We start from the raw sequence: 19,883 nt of genomic DNA on the forward strand, positions 1-19,883 counted from the left end.
ATGCTTTAGCTATGATACATGGAATAATCATTTAGAAAAATGACAAATTTTTTCAAGGCCATTAAATATAAAAAAAATTGTAATATAAAGGAGTGTCTTGACAACTTTTATAGGAGACGCACTGAATAAGGCTTAGTTATACATCACTGGCTAGGCATAGCATGCAGCACAGAATTAACTCAGTTATACAGTATAGGAACATAAACTTTCAAAATCACAAAATACACAGTCCAAAACCACTATAAATAATAATAAAACCTAGATTTCCTGTTGGTCTCATGCTTTTTTTATTACCTCCCCTAAAGGTCTCTTTGACAAGATATAAGAGAAAAAATTAATAAAAAGACAGTAGTTACAATTCATGCTATAACTGCAATCCTACAAGCTTTCAAATATTAGAAAACCTATTTACATCAAAATTTTACAAGGTTGTTTTAAACTAAAGGCATCAATGAATACGCACAATGTGAATATCAAAATAAAGAGAAGAGAATATAAAACAATTATAATTATCAAAAATTAAAATACAGTATATAAAGCACGTAAAATTCATATTCAAGACGATGTTAAAAACTGACCATACTTATGGCACAATTCATCTGAATATTATCAATCATAATTTTAAAACTGATGCCACAAAATGTAAGTAAAAAATAAAGATTCTCATCTTATAAATCCTCCCCATACTACACACATGAAGCCTGAAATCATCACATGTTTTAACTTCAAAAATTTCATTTTCATACTCTATCAAGTACTGCATCACCCAGCCAATGGTGTTTCTTGATTTACTTCACATTATTGTCTCCATTTTGTTTCTAATTATTGATCTATGCTCAACTTTTAATTTAAATGTCCCATATGACTTGATAGTAGTTAAAAGAAAAACAATGTATGGTAATAACATCAAAATATCAAAAATGCAAGGTTTACAAATAAAGTACACGAGAAAGCAAAAACAAACCTCAGGTTTTCTTGCTTGTGACTGCGCTGGTTGTTGCTGCTTCCCTATCTGAGAGTTGCGCTGGTCCCTCTGTTCTCTGTGTTCCCTAAAGCAAAGCCGAAGGACAGGCAAAGGAAAGAAGAATACAGAATTAAGAAATAATACACATTTATCTGAAATTCATTATAAAACTTACTGTCAGAAATTGAAATATAAATAAGACAAAATATGAACCATATTTTATATTTAGTTAAAATAAAATACATGAACTCTCATAATCCATGAACTCTACAATCTACTAGCCATAACAGAATCAATTAAAAAACTGAAATCAAAAGAATATGTAGATATTAGATTATAAAATTCATGTTTTGAACTGGGATTCATTATACTGTACTATGATAAAAGGAACATCTTGACACGACATAAGTAAATTCACCTACTACCTTTGTCAAAATGAAATGACCATTAAAAATCTGGTTCACTGACAAAATCTAAGAATTCATTTCATAAATTAGCTGGAAACCTGGAACATCTTATTTTGGATTACAATATCAGCAAGTTTTTAATGTGTCGAGTCAAAATTATATCCTCATAGCTTACCAGAAACATTTCCTCCAAAATTTAAAATTAAAACAAGATGAGTTAAAATAGTGAGATGTCCATGATATGTCTTGGATAAAACAAAGAAGCAGCAGCAGCATGGTTGAAAGAATGCTGCAAAAGCCTTCAACTACAACTTATAATGTTCCACAAAAGGAATATCATAAGTGGTAATCCCCAAAAGGAAACATCTTACAAAAGTCAAACAAGATCATAATAAAAATAATTTACAAGCATTATATCTCTGAAGACACTTCACAACTGTGTACACAAAATTCAGTCCAATAAGTTTTTGTACAAACCCAGTAATCATAAAATAGCCTTACAATGCACAGAACTCATCCAGGTGCACAAAGCTAAATGTTCAGGGAGAGAAACAAAGCCAAAGAGCATGCTTGGCCAACTCTCCAAAGTTGACAGGGAGCTACCTTTTCTCTTTCAGTTGAGCCAGACTCTTAACTGTGAGAGAGGGGATGGAATGAGAGTAATGAGTTTATGTGAATGGTTTGTATAAAGTTTCATTGTAAAATCATAGTTTGGCAATCCATTCATCAAAAATAAAACTTAATTGCTATTTATCAGAGGAGAGTGCTAATGGTGAACTAACAGAAGTCCATTTCCAATCCAAATTCAGGACTGGGAGTTGCTGAGGATAGGTCCAAACAAAAGCTTCCATAATCTTGATGGAAGAATCTCTAGCTAGTGGGTACTCCACAAGTAGTCTGAAATGGAAGGAAGACCCCAAAGGAATGGAAGGAAAGCACCAAAGGTGAAGAAATACTTTCTCCAAATACGCTTACATCTGCCAAAGAATGAAATTGAGGATAATACTGATGAAGAATCCAACCACTTATCTAAAAGAACATCCCCCCCATGACAATGAGTTCCAACAAATAGAATTTAACCCTTACAGGTTGGGCTAAAATATACATTAAGAACATCCCTAAACTAGGTAAACTTAAGGTTGGCCAATTTAAAAAAAAAATCAATGGAAAGCAGAAGATATGCAAATGCACATGGTGTTAGAAAAAAAAATTCTAAAAAATTTCCTCTACCTTCCACAGGAAGTTGAAAGTGAATATTTCTAAGACACTCTTAAAAATATGCAAAATTTAGTGATTTATATATATTCTTTAAATTATTTTTATTTTTTTAAATTACATGTATACTTCACATAATATCATAACAGATAAGAACTAAAATCAGTAACAATTCATGAGTATATTTATGACAAAATATTTATGAGATGTACTGGGATGGGGAGATGTAGTACCTTTTAATGAGTTATAAATGTTCTAATATTTTTTTGCAGTTTACTTTGCAAAATTACAATTACAGCTGACATATCATAAAACCAACAGCATTCCCCGAGTATATTCATGGGCAAACATATAAAAGATGTACTGGGATGCGGAGATATAGTACATTCCCCATGAAATCTCAAATCACAATAATCTCCCTGTATCCTGATCTGAGGTGTGAGTGATGCCATATGGTCATTTATGGCACATTCAAGTGATAGGAATGTTTTCGCACAAAAATTCATTCAAATATTATTGCGCAAAATAACAGTAATCATATGAGCTGAACCAGATAGTTTCAAATGCAATTATTAGGGATCAAAAGAGCTCTGCCATCCATTAAGGGTCAAGGGTGAAACCTTTCCTGCTGAGGCTAACAAGGAACGATGAGGGTTAACTGAGAGTTCACTGTCTTGTGAAACTTTGCCAGCAGCTATTTCAGTATACTGAACTGGGGGAAAGCAATAGTCTAAACCATCCCATGGCTGAAGCATGGCATCCACTGCCCAAGATAGTTAGCTAGGTCCAACCTGCAAAGAACAGTAAGTACAGAATGATTGGCAAATTGGACCCATATGGGGTCCCCATACCTGCCACAGGGCCTAGTAAACATCTACATAAAGACAGCACTCCAACAGAAGTACAAGATGCACTCTTGCGAGAGCTTCTGCCACTTTGCAGCAGACTCCTGTAACAAACTGGGTGACTGACTGTGCCCCTCGATGATTCTGCCAGTAAGCAATGGTTCTATTATTTTAGGCACTGATTCAATTCAAGAATGCTTGGAGGTCTAAAAATACTGGCTGTAGTTATAGATGTTGATGCATATGCAACTTTCCTCCCCTGACAAGAAACCGTGAAATTCGGATTCTGAAAGGTGGGCTACCTACCCAAAAGCCAAGGCGTACAAATACATGAAGAGATCTGGATCTAGAACCACTAACAGAACTGTCCTCAGCAGATTCTGACATTCCTTCTACCAAAAAAGTTCAAGAAGAACAAGAACTGTGGTCAAGATCTTGACAACTGGAGACATTAAAGGTGGCATCCAACAAGAATCAAGATACATTCCCAGATAAATTGCCTAAGGGAATAGCAACAGCTGGCAGGTTGCCTTGTAGATCCAAGGGCTGACACAAGTACAAAAGAAGTTGCAGGTGACTCTTCAGCTACTTCTAAGAATCCAAAATTGACTGGTTAAACAGCTGGAGACAAAGATGCAGACCTAGAAGAGGAACACAGGAAGATACCAGGTAAAGATCTGAGGGTCTGTGCACAAAATGAGGTGAAGGACCTGGAGCTAGGACATGCTATGCTGCCAAACAAAGAGAAGGTACCTCCTGGAAAGTAGGTGAACGGGGATGTGAAAGTTAGCACCCCTCATGTCTACAGCAGCTGGTCCCCTCTGCAAATAGTTCTCCATAACAACTAACAGGCTCCATGTGGAAGGGATACAAGCAAAATGATCTGCTGAAATGTCTAAGGTCAAAGATCAGTTACCACCCTACAGCAGGCTTCAGAGCAAGGAAGAGCTAATGTAATACCACAGCAACTAGAGCAGAATCCCCTAAATGTAACCCTCCTTCAGCATGGAAATCACTCTTGCTGAGACTTTGCTCTTTGAAATATTGGAGAGGTAGGGGTTGAGCAACTGGAGAAGATAGCAATGAGGGGCAAAACAGCAATCACCACCAAGGCCCCTGAAATGAGAGTAAAGGACAGAGGGGACAATGGGACTTAATCTACTACCTGCCTTGAGAGGATAATTCCAAGAACACTTTCCACAACCTCCATTAAATAAAGTTTGAAACTAAGGGCAGAATTCAGTAAGTCAATGACCAACTTCTGTGAGTAGAGTGGATGGAAACTTTAATCTAGGCCTGTCAAAAAAATGTCATCAACAAAATGAAGAACAGATGTGGACAAAAAGGGCTTGGCTTGAGGAGGCGGCAGGGAGGAGGCAAAAGAGCAGCAGGAGCAAAGCAGACAGATAGGCTGAATCTTAATTCAGGGTAGACTGGAGACCCTCATGAGAGCTCCTCTGGAGAGTAAACCATAGGTGCAGAAGCAGTGTAGGTCTACTAGGGTGTGTGTGTGTGTGAAGCCCTGACAATGCTGGGAGGCAGCATGGAGAGGTGGAAGCCTTAAGAATGTAGACTAAGTATACTGCCAACCAAACCCAGACCACTGATCAACAGACCCTGAGGTTGAGGGAGTACATTTGACCCATAAATGAGGGGCAATAAACATGATGGTCCTCCTCTAAGGACAATGTGAAAGTGTTACAGTACTTATTACCCATACTCAGAAAGTACACTGAGGCATAATCAACCCAATAATGGTAAATGGCAAAAAAAAAAATACAATGCATTCAAAATTAATCACATAAATAAAACCATATAATTGGCTAAAACAAAATGACGAGAATCAAAGGTGAACTGTCTCTGTGGCTGGGTCAAACAGGAAGTAAATATCACTGCCCAAACATTACTGTGTAAATAAGAAACCCCAATAATACATGGGAAGGGTAAAAGTTGCATTAACTCAGCTAAAACTAAATTTCTGAAGTACAATTACATGAATGAAAACAGCAATTAGAAAAATGCTGAAATATTAAGAAATCTTCCCATACAAAGCCTCCTTGAAAAACTGTGAAAATGGAAAAAAAAAAAGTAGGAAACATAATAGCAGTCAGTTACTGAGTAACAACGCAGCAATGAACCAGCTGCCAGATGAGAGGCTACTCAATGCATAAACTAACAAAATGTTAAATATCCCATAAAAAACAAACATGATATAAAAATTCACACTACAAAAAGTCAAAAACGCGGTAGTAGTCCTGAAGAGAATAGCAACATATCCATTTTCAATACAGGTGAACCAAAAAATGAGAATGGCATCACTCCACAGAATGGGGAATTAGATGGACATACAAAATATGATCTTTCGTTGAAATGTTTTGCTTCATACACCTCAATAGTTTTGCACACCTAACAACATTATTTTTCACTGAATTATTTAGCATTTCTTTTTAATTTGTACATACTGCATTTACAAAAAAAATTATCTGCATGCCTTGTACAGTATTTGCATAATAATAAATACAATATTACACAATGCACACCATTATTTTCTCCTTGGACTACACCTTGGTTAGATGGAGAGAGTCAGACAAATGGACAGACAAGGCATTTATTCCTCTGAGGTAAACTTCAAAGGTCAAGGTAAAAAATATGCTAAGTAAGGGCAGAGTTGGGTGACATATTTGTTTTTCATATTTTTTGGTTCAAGTTTTCATTTCCAAAAATGTTTGATTATGGGCTAGCAAATCGTAATTTATATTTTCTAACTTGCTAATCTTTCATTATATTTTTTGTATAAAAATCTCTTTAAACAGAAGAATGGATAAAATATAAAATATAGAATTTAGGCCAAAGGCCAAGCGCTAGGATCTACAAAGTCATTCGGCACTATGGCAGAAAATGACATTAAAAGGTTTAAAAGGTGTAACAGGAGGAAAACCTCAGCAGTTGCACTAAGAATCAATTGTTAGGAGAGGGTGGAGAGCAAGATGGAAGAAAGAATATGAACAGAGGTACAGTAAAAGGAACAAAAGGGGTTGCAGCCAGGGGCCATAGGGAAGCTGCAGAGATACTAAGAAAATAAAAATGTAAACAGTTTTGCCCATTATTTTTTTTATTTATACTTAAGTTTAAGTGCAAAATTACAGTAAAAATTTTTACCTCGGCTTTCAAAGTTTACATCAGAAGACTAAATGGCAAGCAGCCCCTTAAGATTTCCTTTTCATTATTATCACAATACTGTAAAGTGGAATCTGTGCTGTATATAAAGCAATTTCCCTATTAATAATGATTGCTTTTCTTCCCTAATGAATTGCCAACAAAATTATTGCTTCTGGGTTAAATGCTCATGGTTTCAAGTGTGTGGATATTTTATTTGAACTTGGGTCAGATGGCGGTAAGTTCTTTTTTTCTGTTGTTAAAAGTATTCTAGCTTTAAATACAACAAAACCTACAGGCACTTTGTTTTACACATTTTACATATAGAGTATGTATTTTTTTTGGTGGGGAAGGGAGTTGAAAGCTTTTCCCTGATATTACTGGTTACAATCTTATAAGAAACTGATTACATTTTCATTGTATATCACAGTTAGCAATTTTTTTTACTGCAAATTACACTTTACTTGTGATTACCTTACATTCAACCTTTAATGGCAATATCTATGTACTTATCAAAAAATATACCGTCCAAAAACCTCACCTGTGTTCACGGTGTTCACGATGTTCCCGATGGTCCCTTGGATGGTGTTGCGGAGGTGTTGCTGGTTTATGTGCTGCAGCTTGGTGGTGATCTCTGCCCTGAGGTGGTGGTGGAAGAGGCCTTTGAGGAGGCGCAGGCTCTTGACCAAGTAACCGTTGTGGTAATGCAGGTCTGGCTGGAGGTCCCGGATCAGGAATCTCCTCTTTGTCTTTCTTTCCACCATTTCTTTGATGCTCCTATATAGGAACAGAAATGATATCCATTAGCCATAGTTCTAAAGCCTGCTCAGGCAAGACTCCAAAGTTAACTTTCCAAACTTTCACAGGGATGGTTACCATATGTATAGGGAAACTGTAAGGTACAGAACATTTAATTAAAAGCAAAAAAATTATAACTTGAAAGTGTCACATTTGATGCTGAACAATTACCAAGCAGATTAGTCATTACATAAGGCCTCATCTACTTATAACAGTGATACAATCAATGCTACCTGTTTTAGGTCATCTGTCCTTCCTTTACTAAATGTTCTCCCGTGTGGCTGTTTGCTTCTGCCAAAGATTTAACTCTTTTAGATAGAGTATTTTGTAGTGGTAGATTTCTGTTTCCTAACATTAGCAGTTATTACTTAGACCAATGACAGATGGTCTATTGTCAATTTTTCATAAGTTGTATTTTAAAAGATATCTTTCACGTTCACAACTGATCCTTTATCCTCTTATTCTGCCGAGAGTGACCAGATTTGCTGAACAGCATCACCAATGTGCAGTAAATGTTCCTCGCTATCGAGCTTCTCAATTCCAAAGGTCCTTTATTTCTCATACCATTGGACTGTGGACAAGTCTTATTGAGGATGTGGCACAAATGGAGCCTCAAAAGTTCAAGTGAAGATGCTTTGCATTAATGCCCTTAAGCAATTCTCTTGTATTTTAATATACTGCTTTAATTTTTATCTAGTTTTTGTTTTTAATAATTGATCCCTACTTTCTGTATTTCCTATATTATCTTATATTAATTCTTTCAAATGAACAACTTATTCTTTGGAAGCTCCTGTGAGCTTGTTCTATATGAATAGGGTTCATCTCCTGAATAATACAGGTTTACGATCTCTTATCTGTAATTCTAAAAATCGAAAAGCTCTAAAAAAATTTTTTTAGAAAAGTAATCATTTGCAAAGTCAAACAGTAAACCTATATATATTTATAATAATGATGTTTAAATAAAAGTTATTTTGCTTGCTGTAACCAATTACAGTATGCTGCATGTATTATCATCATAGTGTAATTGTAATGCAGAATAAAAACACTCAGATCATATGCTATTTGCATTTGACATTGTTTACATTTTCAAAATCTTGGCTGACTGAGTACTACTGACATCTTCATTGCTTTTAGTTGCTAGACGAAGCATCATTTGGGGATACTTTTTCTTGTAAATTAACAGTTGGGTTTAAAACATGCAGATTACTTGATTTAAAAGCAGTATAAGTGTGATTTCAACCGTTCCAACCATTGCTTTTGCCTGTTCCAAAATGTTTTGCAGCCTGCACACTATTCATCTCATTCAGCCGCACCTACAACCTGCAGCTTTAATTTAGTGGTATTCTTTCTTAAGAATTTCTCCATGGAGTGAAGGATGAATAAAAATTATTTTATTTTTACTTATGGAAGCCACCATTGAAAATCAGTAAGTTTTAACAACTTGACAACTTTAATGCAACTCTTAATAAACAGTCAAAAGTTGCAGTAAATGATGTCAGCATTCAGCCGTTCTAGATTCGGTTGTTTATGTCAGTACAGTACAATCCTTCAATAGAGTTCTAAAAATGGGAATTTTTTAGTGGACGATGTAGCGTCATCATAAGGTCGACGAGAGAGAGATCCCCAGACAGGTTGTTACACTGCCAGATATCTATTTGCAAAAGCCAAATAATAGTTGTAATGAGAATAATGATAATTTTAATAAAACTGTTGTTTTATTGTAAGCAGTTATATTACATGCATTACAGTATTGTCAAAGTATCGCATTACAAAGTAGACAATGAACACAGCAACCATGTGCCATTTGCATTCTGGTTCTGGTTACATTCTTAAAATCATCAGCCGACTCCATTTTACCGACACAATCGCTGTCATTAGTAGCTGAATGAAACTTAAATCATAGATTATCAAAGCTGGCTTTAAAAAGTACAACTTTTATATTAATAAACGTACAGCCATGCCCCAACCTTACGCAAGGTTAGCTTCTAGAACCCCTCGCGCAAGGCGAATTTTCACGTAAGTTTGGCACGGTCTCTAAAAATGCTAATAAATGCCTATTTCTAGTTTAAACACTAAATATGACCCTAAACATGCTTCCATAGTATGAAGCTAACTTTTAAATGAAATTAAAACTATTGCAATTTCATTTACAAGTCAGCTTAATACCTTATCCTTAAAAAAAAAAAAAGAAATAAATGGTTGACATAAAAATAGACTTAGAAGAGAATTTCTCTCTCTTCCCTTCCGACTGATCTATTTTTAGAAGTCTTCTTAACCCTGTTTTTCAGAACTTCTTCATTCTACGTCTCTTTCTCTTTGTTCTGAAATGCTTTTCCATGAACAAACTGTTTTTTATTCGGGCTAATGCAACTCTTAGTTATCATGTCTCTATGTTTTAGAGCTTATTTGCCACACTGGCACATTTACAGTTCGTACACAGTACAGATTTGCTACAATAATGCCTTTACAGTTCATAGACAGTACAAGTAAAATTAGATCAATTTAAACTATCTACTGTGCAGCAGGTAAAGATGTACAGAGAAATGATAAGTTGTAAAAATATGTGAGCACTAACTAAGAACAAGAGAGAGAGAGATAAGGGTTGTCCTTACTTAAGAGAGTGAAATTATTTATAAATTATTAAGGAGGAATAACACGAGAGAGAGAGAGAGAGAGAGAGAGAGAGAGAGAGAGAGAGAGAGAGAGAGAGAGAGAGAGAGAGAGAGAGAGAGAGAGAGAGAGAGATTGTCCTTACTTTAAATATCAAGTTAAATTATTTATGAGTTATTATGGAGACAGAGCATAACATGAGAGAGAGAGAGAGAGAGAGAGAGAGAGAGAGAGAGAGAGAGAGAGAGAGAGAGAGAGAGAGAGAGAGAGAGATTGTCCTTACATTAAATATCAAGTTAAATTATTTGGAGACAGAGAGTTATTATGGAGAGAGAGAGAGAGAGAGAACAGAGAGAGAGAGAGAGAGAGAGAGAGAGAGAGAGAGAGAGAGAGAGAGAGAGAGAGAGAGAGAGAGAGAAAGTAAAAATCCTTTGACAAGCTGTGGGCAACGATTGACATATTTGACAGCTTTGCCCTCGCCCCTTTCTTCAAAGGTTTCACAAAAGATCGGGAAATGATATTTATTTGTTTAAAATATAATTTACTATAGAAATGTATAAATTTTGTAATTAGTTTTTTATTATTTTTATTATTATTATTATTTGAAAATTAGTACTTATTAGGTAAATAATTTATTCATCATACAAAACAAATAAACATATACATGTAACCATAAAAATTCTCTCATCTCAGTGAGAGAGAGAGAGAGAGAGAGAGAGAGAGAGAGAGAGAGAGAGAGAGAGAGAGAGAGAGAGAGAGAGAGAGAGAGAGAGAGAGAATTATTACTTTTATTATTTAATGTTTAATTTATATGTAAACGCTTGAAAATTCATAAATTACATAAAAATGTAAACAAACACTTTTGCAGGGTTTCTAGGATTCACAAATGCGGCGTATCTGTAAAAAAATTGCCTATGACAACTAGTTAGGTTCCAATGGAAAGTTCGCGTGTTTGTGAAATCGCGTGACTCGAATCATGTAAGATCGCGGTATTACTGTACAGAAGTGATTTTGCCAGTTCCAGATGTCACTTTTGCCTCCTAAATATTTTACAGCCTGCTCATTATTGTATTTGTTTCTTCAGCAACAGCTATAACCTGCTACTTAAATTAAATGGCATATTTTCTTAACACACTTTCTTAACAGATGCTTCTTGATTCGGTTGTTTATGTCAGTACTTGTTGCTGTTTATTCCAGTGTTTTGCATGCAGTAGCAAGTGGTTATTAATGTAAGAAAATAGTACTGAATTCTTACATATGCCACCAGTTTGGTAAGCCTGTTCAAAGTATGATGATTTGCACTTAGCCAACTAAACTTTTGCTCCTAGGCCCACTAGTTAAAAGTATGTCCCCGTAATTGCTGGGGTTAGGGACCACACACAACCGCGTTAGGTTGGTATCCCCCACTAAAAATGCAAATAACTGGCTTTTTCAATAGTTCAAGCACCAAAGACCTCCCCTCTAAAAATGCTTATATCTGCCTATTTTAATAGTTCATACACCAAATATAACTTAAACTATCATCCTAAAACTCTTAAATATAATTTCAAAGTCATCTTACAACACTACCCTTAAAAATACATGGCTTACAGCTACATGTGAAAACTAAACTTGAGTCCCCAACATTCATTTTCTCTCATACAGTTTTGAAGGGGTGTCATTTTCTTTATTCGGATAAGGGAAACATTGGGAATTCACAAGCAGAGTTAAATATTGTACAGTACTAAAATATTTGAATATGCTTTGAAAAAAATACCAAATTATATCAACAGTGATAAAATATTCTCTTTTGAATGTCCATGTTACAATGATTTACTAATTTTTAAATATTAATGTTAATGTAAGCACAGCAAAATATCCATAAAATGTTATTTCACTAATATTCTCTTGTGTATGTACATGTTACAATAATTTACTAATTTTCAAATCTTAACATTAATGTAAACACGACAAAACATCGATAAAATGTTATTTCACTTACAGAATCCATTTATGCTATACAGTAATACCCCGAACTTGCGTGATTCGAGTTGCGTGAATTCACAGACACGTGAACTTTTCATTGGAACCTAACTAATTGTTATACACAAGTTTTTCACAGACATGCAAATATTTGGGAATACTTGAGAAACCCTGCAAAAGTGTTTGTTTAATTTTTTATGTAATTTATAAATTAAATAACACTAAAAAATAAAACTAATAATTTTTCTCTCTCTCTTTTACTGAGATGAGAGAATCTTTATGGTACATGTATATGTTTATTTTTTTTGTATAAATAAATTTTTTACCTAATAATAAGTACTAATTTTCAAATATTAATAAGATTAATAATAATATATCTGTAATTACAAAATGTGTATGTGATAAGTATATTAAACAAATATCTTTCCCTCATCTTTTGTTCGAAGCTTGAAGGCAGAGCTGCTAGACATGTCAGTTTAACATGACAAGAAGGGAGAGTGTTGCTGATTAGCGAGTCAAAGGTTTCGAACTAATTCTTTCTCTCTCTCTTTGTCCGTAGTAACTCATAAAAAATATCACTCTCTTAAGGACAACTGTTCTCTCTCTCTCTCTCTCTCTCTCTCTCTCTCTCTCTCATTCACAGTGCAACCTACATGTTACTGTTTCTCTATATGCCTTTAACTGTACAGTAGATAATTTTAAATTGATCTAATTTTACCTGTACAGTCTACAAACTGTAAATGCGTCGTTCTAAAACATACAAACAGAGCATTTCAGAACAAAGAGAAAGAGACAGAATTAAGAAGTTTTTAAAACAGAGGTTGAGAACACTTCTAAAAACAGACCGGTGGAATAGGGAAAGAGAGAAATAGTATACTAATCTTCTCACTCTCCTATATTTTTACATCAAACATTTATTTCTTTTTTTAAGGGTAATGTATTAAGCTAACTTTTAAATGAACTTTAATTTCATTTAAAAGTAAGTTTAATACTGAATTTCCTCTTTTGATATCTAACATAAGAATAACCTCTCTCTCTCTCTTGTTATTCTCTGTCTCCTTAATAATTCATAAATAATTTAACTTGATACTTCAAGGAAGGACAATCTCTCTCTCTCTCTCTCTCTCTCTCTCTCTCTCTCTCTCTCTCTCTCTCTGTGTGTGTGTGTGTGTGTGTGTGTGTGTGTCTTTATCTGTACAGTAGATAGTTTAAACTGATCTAATTTTACCTGTACCGTCTACGAAGTGTAAATGCACTACTGTGGCAAATACATTCTAAAACATAGACATAATAACTAAGAGTTGTATTGGTCTCCAAATAAAAAATCCTGTTTGTTCATGAAAAAGCATTTCAGGAGAATAAAGGGGTTATTAAAAAGAGGTTGAGAAGACTTCTAAAAATAGATCGGTCAGAAGGGGGGGGGGGAGAGACAGAAATTCTCTTCCAACTCTCTTAATACATTTAAGGGTAAATGTATTAAGCTAACTTTTGAATGAAATTACAGTATCTTCAATTTCATTCAAAAGTTAGCTTAATAATTTGGGAGCATGATTAGGGTCATATTTAGTGTTTAAACTTTACAAATAAGCATTTATTAGCATTTTTAGAGACCGTGCCAACCTTATGCGAAAATTCGCCTTGCACAAGTTCTATAACCTAACCTGGCGTAAGTTCGGGGTATGACTGCATTACATATTATAATGATCTGTTATCGTCGTAATATGTATAAAAAAACTTATTGACTCTGATACCAAAGGAATTAGGAAAATAATTTTTTAGTTGCTAAAAGTAATGAATATATTAATGGAATTATGTGTCCTCAACTTATGGTGCCACCGACTTATGGTGATTCGATGTTATGGCGCTTTTTCGTGCCGTTAACAGCGTTTTACAGTGCCATAACTTGATGTTGCATCAAGTTATGGCGCCATAAGTGCCGTTTAACGGCACTAACGGCAAGACTAGGCATAAAGTTAACGGAGCTTACAGTGCTGTAACTTGATACATCATCAAGTTATGGCACTATAAGTGCCATTAAAGCACCGATAACAACGAAAAATCGACTTACTGTAGAAATCAACTCATGGCGGGACGCTGAAATGGATTCCCTGCCGTAAATCAAGGGTACACTGTTTTTTAATTTTGTACATAAAAATTTATTTCATTAAGAGAGAGAGACAGAGAGACAGTAATTCATAGAGAGAGAGAGAGAGAGAGAGAGAGAGAGAGAGAGAGAGAGAGAGAGAGAGAGAGAGAGAGTGTGTGTGTGTGTGTGTGTGTGTGTGTGTGTGTGTGTGTGTGTGTGTGTGTGTGTGTGTGTGTGTTTATATTTCAAATCTCAGTACAATAGCTGGGGATGAGACTTGATTGCCAGATCGAAAGATTTCTCTTCCCGAAATCTTTTAGAAACTGCAATTATATAGCTTACATAAAGTTGTAATTTCAACCTTAGCCCTGGCACGTACAGTAACACCCCGAACTTGCATGATTTGAGTTGCACGAATTCACAGACACGCGAACTTTTCATTGGAACCTAACTAATTGTCATACATGAGTTTTTCACAGATATGCAATCATTTACAAATACTGAGAAACCCTGCAAAAGTGTGTATGTTTAATTTTTTATGTAATCTATAAGTTTTCAAGCTCTAATGTGTAAATTAAATAACATTAAATATAAAAATAATCATTCTCTCTCTCTCTCTCTTACTGAGATGAGAGAATTTTTATGGTACATGTATACATATGTTTACTAGTTTTGTATGATTAATTATTTATCCAATAATAAATACTTATTTTCAAATAATAATAATAATAATAATATAATAATAATAATGATAATACAATAATAATATAATTGTAATGACAAAATTTAATAATAATAACTGTAATTAAAAAATTTATACTATATATGTGATACATATTTTAAACAAACAAATATCATTCCCGTATCTTTTGTGAACTCACTCGTGAGCAATGCTGTCAAATATGTCTAATTTATGTGACAGGATGGGGGAGTGTTGCCGAAAGTGGATCAAAGGATTCCTAAGTAATCTCTCTCTCTCTGTATTATAATTCATAAATTTCACTCTCTTAACATAAGGACAACAATTCTCTCTCTCTCTCTGTAATAATTCATAAATAATTTCACTCCCTTCACATAAAGTCTCTCTCTCTCTCTCTCTCTCTCTCTCTCTCTCTCTCTCTCTCTCTCTCTCTCTCTCTCTCTCTCTCTCTCTCTCTCTCTCTCTCTCTCTCTCTCTCTCTCTCTCTCTCTCTCTCTCTCTCTCTCTCTCTCTCTCTCTCTCTCTCTCTCTCTCTCTCGTAGTTAGTGCTCACACACATTCTCTGTACATCTTTACCTGTACAATCATTCGTAGTTAGTGCTCACACATTTTCTCTGTACATCTTTACCTGTACAATAGAAAATTTTAAATTGATCTAATTTTACCTGTACCGTCCATAAACTGTAAATGCGCTAGCGTGGCAAATATTACATTCTAAAACACAGAGACAACTAAGAGTTGCATTAGTCCAAATAAAAAACACTGTTCATGAAAAATCATTTCAGAACAAAAAGAGACATACTAGAATAAAGTAGTTCTTAAAAACAAGGTTGAGAAGACTTCTAAAAATAGATTAGTCAGAAGGGAGAGAAAGAGAAATAGTAATCTTCACACTCCCTTATTTTCACGTCAACCATTTATTTCTTTTTTAAGGGCAATGTATTCAGCTAACTTTTAAATGAAATTACAGTAACTTTAATTTTATTTAAAAGCTATCTTAATGCTTTGGGAGCATGATTAGGGTCATATTTAGTGTTTAAACTCTAGAAATAAGTATTTATTAGCATTTTTAGAGACCATGCCAAACTTACGTGAAAATTTGTTTTGGCGCGAGAGTTCTGGAATGTAACCTTGTGTAAGTTTGGGGAATGAATTTATTACTTGGACCCCTGTATTAGTAAAATGTTCAAGAATGACCTTAAAGATAACAATCACTGACTTAGTTAGTAATTCCTTACCTTATACAGGCAGTCCCCGGTTAACGGCGGGCTCGGTTAATGGTGATCCGGTTTTATGGGGCTTGTCTAGTGATGAAAATCAGCAATTTTCGATGCCGAAAATCACAGATTTCCGCTTACCGGCGCCGATAATTGGGTATTGGGGCCGATGCATACCCAACAGAGGCGCCCATAACCGAAAATTGGCACTTTTCGGCGTCAATAAGCCCCGAAAATCGAAAATCGCCAATTTTTGGTTATCATCACACCCTCAGAAACGGAACCCCACCAATAACTGGGGACTGCCTGTATATATTTTCTATGTACAATCAAACCTCATAAAACCAGCATTCTGTGGTCAGGGAACTCCCATGGCTTTGCTTGATTTTGAATCAACCACCATTAGTTTGCTGAGCGGCCACAGGGGAAGCACCAAATATTGTTTAAAACTTCCCAACAGCAAAAATTATGCCATATTTCTTTTGTTTTTATGAAAATAATTGTTAGTAATGAAAAATGTGTAATGTCAAATATGTTTTCGATATTAACTTTATATTTTTTAAACATTCCACTTGAGATGGCTCTACCATGTCAAAACCTTTGATCGAGACAATGAGACATTTGGCACCATCAAATTCCTTGCTCTTAGAGAGGTGATACAGTTTTGATCATTTCTTTTATATAGCTGTATATTTACCCATTCAACATGCCACCCATGAAATCAGATGATGCTAGAGGTAAGAAGCACAAGCATAAATCTTTTCTATGTTAGAAAATGTTTCTGTCCTTCCCCTCCTGTTAGCAAATTTTTAGTGTTCATTTTCCCAAATAAATGGCAGTGTGCTTTGTTTACTTTTTGATGGTGGTGATTGCTGAGATTCATTCTTAATTTTTGTCATTTCATTACCCTCTACAATGAAAATAATTGACGAAGAATCTAATAGCGATAACTATGAAGATAGTAAATTTAGGAGATGAAAGTCACTGATAATATTCTGCAGATTCTGAAAAAAGTTAAGTAGTTGATATACAGTTAGGCTAACTTGGGAATGTAGGCTAAATGTGTTAAATAAAGTACTGTACACTATTTTAAAGAAAATCATACAGTATGAAGTTATAAAATGATAAAGTGAAAATATATGAGTAATAAAATAACAAAAAGTGGTGTCAGAACTCAGCCAAGTAGTAGGCTAAGTCAATAACTAGGCTATTTGTATGTGGAACTAGCTTGCAAGACTATGTTCACATAGGGGCTTCATTTTTTAGGGGTGTATTCAATATTGCGAGATTTTCTGTGGTCTGGTAGTGGCCTGGTCCCAAGGTTCCCGGATTTAAGAGGTTGGACATTATTCATATGTTTAAAAGTTTATTATATGTGATGAAATCGTGTTTTGCGATAAAATTTTAAGGATCGGATAATACACGACATCAGATGATACTTGAGTATATAAACAAATTACGGTTCTTATTGGTGCTGTATACTTTTTAGTTTTATGGAATGTAACTGTTGGAAATGAAATGTAAAGTACTTGTGTATTCAAGAGCAACCTTCAGTTCTGAAATCCGAAAAAATAAAAAACCGAAACAGCTTGCCCCCGAGGGTTTCAGATAAGGGATTGTCAACCTGTTAATAATAATAATAATAATAATAATAATAATAATAATAATAATAATAATCACTCATCGATGTCGCAGTACCATTTATTAGGTATCAAGACCTGAAAATAGAAATAAGAAGGAAATGGGATATGCCAGTGGAAACTGTACCCATAATCATAGGGACACTAGGCATGATCCCAAGATCCCTGAAATGGAAGCTCGAAAAACTAGATGCTGTAGCAGCCCCAGGACTCTTGCAGCAGAGCGTGCTATTGGAAACAGCGCACAGTGAGAAAAGTGATGGACTCCTAAGGAGGCAGAATGCAACACGGAACCCCACATTATAAACACCACTCAGTCGAATAGGATAACTTAGACAAAAAAAAAAAAAAATTAATAATAATAATAATAAAATAATAATATCTAAAAAGAAAATCTTGTTAAGATTTCTCAGCTTTTATCCAATAAAGTTTTTTTTATAACAGTGACTGACTTACATTGGGCTGTTTTACCTATCTTATCTCTTCATGAGAAAGGCAAAATAAATAAAGGTGACAAACTAATTTCACAGGACTAAGCTTCAAAATGGTTCCGTCACCTCAGGGCTTGGAGGATTATCTCATCTAGGCTCTTCTCTATAAAGAACTAATAAAAGTTGGAGAAGCCAGCACTACCAAGGATGTCCATGATGGAGCTGGCTGGTGACCAATTTGAGAACTAATAAAAGTTGGAGAAGCCAGCACTACCAAGGATGTCCATGATGGAGCTGGCTGGTGACCAATTTGGTCTGTATTCTGGGGTAGGAAGAGCCAACAGATCACCATTGAAAAGAATTTCATATTTTTACTTAAAAAGAGAGTGGGGAAAACACCTCCCAAGGACTGGGTAGCAGAGGGAAGACAAAAGGAAACCAATCTAATTCCTTGGGTTGGTCAAACAGAAAAGGAACTTATCACTGGTCTGGTGGGGAGCAAATGCTGACAGACACCCATTGTAAGTAGTAGTCCACTCTCTGCCTATTCCCTGAAACACATCTGCTCTAACAGTACCTGTGATCACAATAGAGCCTACAAAGATGATGATCTTGTCAGTAAAATCTACAAATGCTACTGAAACGGCTCAAGGCCCTATCATGGACTCTGGAACAACAACAACTAAATGAATCAGAACTGAGTGGTTCAGAAAAAAAGGTTAATCACCAGAAATATGTGCTGCACACAACTCATGAGAGAAGAAAAAATCCAATCAGGAACCACAGCTACAACTAAATCAACAATACCACTTTCTGGTGGAATTGCACCTCATTCACTGTGTCCAGTAGACAAGTCATAGGCAGGTGACAGCAAAGGCACGCAAGAAGCTTAAAAGCAGGCTATAGTGGGAGTTGGACCTGTCACATTATACTTGGTCTTGATGTCACATCCTGAGGTGGGGAGAGCCAATGCCCTGCAAGCCCATGGGTGAACAGGCACAGCTAAAAGTTATGAAAACAAGCTCTGTGACAAGGCAAGACAAAATGGCTTATTGCAAGGACACTGATGTTACTAACATAAGAAACAAAACAGCAAATAAAATCACAAGAATCCCCTGAAATAACACAATATGACAGGGAAAAAAATATCTCTACTTACCATAACCTACTACAGAAAGTCATTCAAGGGCATAACCCAAAGACTATCCACAATACAAAGCATAAATATTAGTCAAAAAGAAAAATCAAAATGTTAAATGAAAATAATGAGAAGCATGCAGTGACGTTAGCAAGGCAATCCAAGCAATAGGTTTGTTGACTATAATGAGTCTCACAGAAAATTGAGAAGTGGAGACTGTGCCAGTGGGCAGGACAGAGCATACATAGTGGGAACCTAAATCTTGACTAATACACGCCCAGAAAGACTGGAATTTTACATCATGGGAGTTATGATCAATTGTGAAAAAGAAAAATTGGTTAAATACTTTTTTGACAACCGTACGCTGCAATGAATTTGAACAAATACCATGGCATTAAGAAATAACAATCAACTCATAACAAAATCTTCATCATATTCATCAGATAAATATTACCAAATCTGGGTAATATAGTTTTCCAGAAAAGGAAAGTAATATGAACCTCATGTGGCATTAAATAGGTGTGCTTTGCACATAAGGTTCTTTGCAGCATCCTTTCAGCTCCCAGGTGCATTATTTTCTTTTAATTTTCTCTTCTCTTTAGTACCTTCCTATTTTCCTAACCACTTCAATTTTAGACACTCACATTAATTTTTGCGCTTGATTTTACAATGAACTACCTGGGCCATCTCAAAGTCTAGAAATTTAGCTCAAAC

General features: G+C 35.1%; 1 protein-coding gene across 29 annotated transcripts in view; it reads right to left on the reverse strand.

Annotated features, from left to right (window-relative positions):
- The window catches only part of msn (serine/threonine-protein kinase msn), a 289,523-nt gene that overhangs the window by 170,461 nt on the left and 99,179 nt on the right, over positions 1-19,883 (reverse strand). For 18 of the 29 annotated variants that reach the window (XM_067128888.1, XM_067128883.1, XM_067128872.1 and 15 more), the window contains exons 11-12: positions 7,129-7,364; positions 965-1,049 (exon numbers count right to left, since the gene is read on the reverse strand). In XM_067128888.1, the coding sequence (XP_066984989.1) occupies positions 965-1,049; positions 7,129-7,364 (321 nt within the window). The remainder of the gene's footprint in view (positions 1-964; positions 1,050-7,128; positions 7,365-19,883) is intronic. The other 11 variants (XM_067128891.1, XM_067128885.1, XM_067128876.1 and 8 more) reach the window with 1 other exon arrangement.

This window comes from Macrobrachium rosenbergii, chromosome 27 (genome assembly GCF_040412425.1).
Source record: "Macrobrachium rosenbergii isolate ZJJX-2024 chromosome 27, ASM4041242v1, whole genome shotgun sequence".
NCBI lineage: Eukaryota > Metazoa > Arthropoda > Malacostraca > Decapoda > Palaemonidae > Macrobrachium > Macrobrachium rosenbergii.